At 41.6% G+C, this 3,874-nt stretch overlaps 1 protein-coding gene across 1 annotated transcript in view; it reads right to left on the minus strand.

Moving 5' to 3' along the window:
* The window catches only part of Slc25a17 (solute carrier family 25 member 17), a 48,023-nt gene that overhangs the window by 2,183 nt on the left and 41,966 nt on the right, over window positions 1-3,874 (minus strand). Inside the window, exons 6-8 of the mRNA XM_023719017.1 lie at window positions 3,728-3,873; window positions 3,553-3,648; window positions 618-700 (exon numbers count right to left, since the gene is read on the minus strand). Coding sequence (XP_023574785.1) covers window positions 618-700; window positions 3,553-3,648; window positions 3,728-3,873 — 325 coding nt within the window. The remainder of the gene's footprint in view (window positions 1-617; window positions 701-3,552; window positions 3,649-3,727; window position 3,874) is intronic.

The raw sequence follows: 3,874 nt of genomic DNA on the forward strand, positions 1-3,874 counted from the left end.
TGTTCCAAGTAGGTGCTTTAGACCACTGAGCCATCTCGCCAGCCCCTGGGTATGGTCTTGCATTCCTGTAATCCAAGTTCAAGGCCAGCCAGGGCCACATAGTGAGCTTAAGGCCAGCCAGAACTACACAGTGAGACCTTATATCAAAAAAACAAAACAAAAGTCATAGCCAATTGTTTGGGTTTTTTTTTTCTGCAGAACTGGGGATTGAACTCAGGCCCTTGCGCTTGCCAGGGAAGCGCTTATTCCACTGAGCCATCTCCCCGGCCCCACCAACTCTGTTTTGAAGGAGGCTCCTAACCTATTCAACTTCCCCAAGGGACAGTTTCTGTACTTGTTCTTAGCCAAAAGGCACAGAAGCAATCCCAAGGAGTAGTCTCTTCAAAAGAATAGGGAAAATTGTGATAATCCGGCAATAAAAACCTGACCTTTTCCATCATTTTCTCAAATGCTATCAAGTACTAAGCTCTAAAACTGAGAAATGTCTGAGCACAGCATGCAAGGGGAAGGGCAAGGTTTTAGAGGCTGCCCTTCTGTGGCAGTGGTACAAAAGCAGCACCCCGACAGAGGCAGCTGCTGAGCGGGAGGACAGAGTGTGAAGCATCTACAGCGCTCACTTGACTCGCTGATGAAGAAGATAGAGGACATTCCGAAGACTCCCCAGCGTTCTGTTTTCTGGGTTTAGTCTGTGACGTCCAAACTGAGGGAGAAATAAAAATAATGATAAAAAGTCATTATTTATTGCTGCTTCTTTTTTCATCTTAATTTCTTCCTGGAGAGGAAATTACTTTGGAGCAGTACCTTATAGCATCCAATAATAAAATACCCAATTGGCCCCTTAAATTTCATTAATCTATTTTTCAATTAAATAAGTGAAATATTTTGATGAAATAAATCAAAATATAAAATACTTTTCATTAAATCCAAGTACAAGAAAGTGGGTTTGGAAGCAGTTCCTGAGGGTTGAATTCAGAGCCTGTGCACGCTAAGCACACACTCCACTACTGAGCTATGTGTCCAGCCCCAAGAATTATTTTAACAGAGAATTATGGGGAAAATAATTACATCTCCAGAGACAAAAACATGCCCAGGATGATGAGTTAGAGTTTCTGCAGTTTATACTCTTACATTAAATGTTATACTGTAAGCATATTAAAATATTTCTGTCTTAGGAGGCTGAAAAACAGGAGGATCATTACGAGTCCAACCTGTGTGGTGAGAATCTATAGACGCTGTACTAAATACATAAAAAAAAAAAAAGAAAGAAAATGTTTCTGTGAATACTACTAAATTCCTTTCTGTTCTATTAAGTATCAGTTTTAAAAATGCTTCAGCAGGGACGGCCAGACAGCTCAGTGGACTAAAGTGCCTGCCTTCAGTGGGCAGGGTTTGATCCCCATTGTGTTGTGCCTTTCCCGCCTCTGGGTGAACTTTGATGCAATTGAGACTGGGCATAGTGGGGTGCGCCCGTAATCCCAGCACTTGGGCGGCTGAAAACAGGAGGATCACTACGAGTCTGATCTATGTAGTGTGACCCTTGTAGACCTTATACTAAAATACATTTAAAAAAAAATACTTCAGCAATACTTTTAAGTGAAATTAACACATTTTTAAAATTGAAATACTCTAACCACCTCATTTTATCTAGCAATAAGTCCTTGGAATCCTTTCTCCAGAATATTTTTTTTTTCTTTTCTTTCCTATTCTTTTTGTTTTTCATGGTGGCACTGGGTTGGAATTCACTGCTGCATGCATGCCAGGCAAGTGCTCCCCCCACTGAGCTACACCTCCAGCCCCAGAACTGATCTTGCATCTGTCCACTCCCTGTCTCTCCTCTCCACTGCTGCCACCCTGGCCTAGGCTTCTCACTCCACTCACCTAGATTACTGAAATGGGCTCCTATCTGACCATCTCACCCCTCTTCACTTTTGATCAATTTACCAATGATAACCACATCAATTTTCTGAAATTGTGTCTGATCACATTACTATCCAGTTTAAAGCCCTTCAGAGGCTTCCCACTGTCCTGAGAAGAAAATTCTACCTACACTTTTCACGCCAGCTACCTGCTCTTGTTCCAGTCTCACCCTGCACGAGCCACTCTGCGGTCACAGAGGTCCCCTTTCCGGTCCCATGAGCCCTAGGGCTTGGAAGCCGTGACCCCCATTCCTGAAATGTATTTTCCATCCCTTTGCATGGCTGGGTCTTTATCTTTCCTTGAATCTTTTTTTTTTTTTAATTTTATTTACTTTTTTAAATTTTATTTATTTATTTGTGTGTGTGTGTGTGGCCAGCTCAGCCCACCAGGGGGCGGGCTGGCTGGCATGTGGTGCTGGGGGATTGAACCGCGGTCCCTGTGCTTTGCTAAGCTTGTTCTAAGTAGGTGCTGTAGACCACTGAGCCATCTCACCAGCCCCTTTCCTTGAATCTTGATTTAACAATGTCTTTGTAAGGCCAGGGAGATGGCTTAGTGGAATAAGCACTTCCCTGGCAAGTGCAAGGGCCTGAGTTCAATTCCCAGTTTCGCAAAAAAAAAAAATAAAAAATGCAAAAATGTCTTTCCAAGAAACTATATAACGCTGTTTACTTCTTTGATAGTTGTCTTAATCTGTAATTACCTATTTATTTATTTACTTTCATTAGTTTGCATATTCATAGTACATAAGGTTTGCTTTCCTTGTACAAAATTGGTGCATGCCTACAGCACATCTTAATTCTTTTATTCATTCCCTTTCTCTCCCTTCTGTCTCCTGATTTCCTTCCCACTTGAAAAAGATTTATCTCTGTATTTATCTATTATTTATGTCACTCTCTACTTACAATTTGGGTTTCTCATATAAGGAAAACTATGTTAATATTTGAGCTTATGTGTCCGATTTCACTTTGTAATTACCTATTTATTTCACTGATTTACCTGTTCATTCTCCCTGCCAGCTCTATCAGGGCAGGGATTATGACTACTTTAGTCAATACCGGGTACCTAACGCCTCACAAAGAGTGGACTGCTTAATACATATTTGAAAATGTTTTGAAAAGCTAAATCATGAATTTCTCCCAAATGAACTAAAAATAATTAACCTCTGAGTTTTGCAAAAATGAATTTCAATCCATACCAAATAAAAGCCAAGGAATAGCAAGCCTTATTATTTTTTTGTATTTAGTACAGGGTCTACAGGGTCTCACTACACAGATCAAAGTCATAGTGATTCTCCTGTTTTCACACTTCCAAGCACTGGGATTACAGACGAATGCTACCATGGCCAGTCCCAATCTCCCTCTCATTGTGCCCTAGGGGCAGGGCCAGCACGGCAGGCCAGGGATTGAATCCCAGTCCCTGCATCTGCCTAAGCAGGCACTTTGATCTGCTGAGCTATCTGGCTGGCCTAGCAAGCCTTATTCCTAGTGAAATAGGAACCAAAGGGAAAAATAGATTGGGAATACCCCGGCTAGCAACTTACTGCATTACCACTAAGATATTAAGATACTGAGATTTAAATAGAGACCATGTATTTTAGGGCACTTGACTCAATGCAGAGAGAAGCCCAGTACTCACTCTCAGAATTGACTGTACTGTCTGCAAGGGATAGGTGGCCGTGGTGGCAATTGCTTTGGCTATTGCACCAATGATGAATACATCCAAAGAAGAAAGCTGAAAGCAAAGAATATACCACATGAAACCAAAGAACTACCAGATACTATTAGTTGGCTGCTTTCAAACTAGAGATTACCTGCATCCGTTTCTTTAAAAGCTGCCGTTTTAAACCTTCATAGAACATGAACTGGATGGCAGGATTGAAGACCAACAGCAACGAGGGAAATGTGCCGTTCCACAAAGCCGAGACACCTTCATCTCGAATGATCTGGTGAAAAGCATC

Source organism: Octodon degus, unplaced genomic scaffold (assembly GCF_000260255.1).
Source record: "Octodon degus isolate 3935 unplaced genomic scaffold, OctDeg1.0 scaffold00064, whole genome shotgun sequence".
In the NCBI taxonomy this organism is placed as follows: domain Eukaryota; kingdom Metazoa; phylum Chordata; class Mammalia; order Rodentia; family Octodontidae; genus Octodon; species Octodon degus.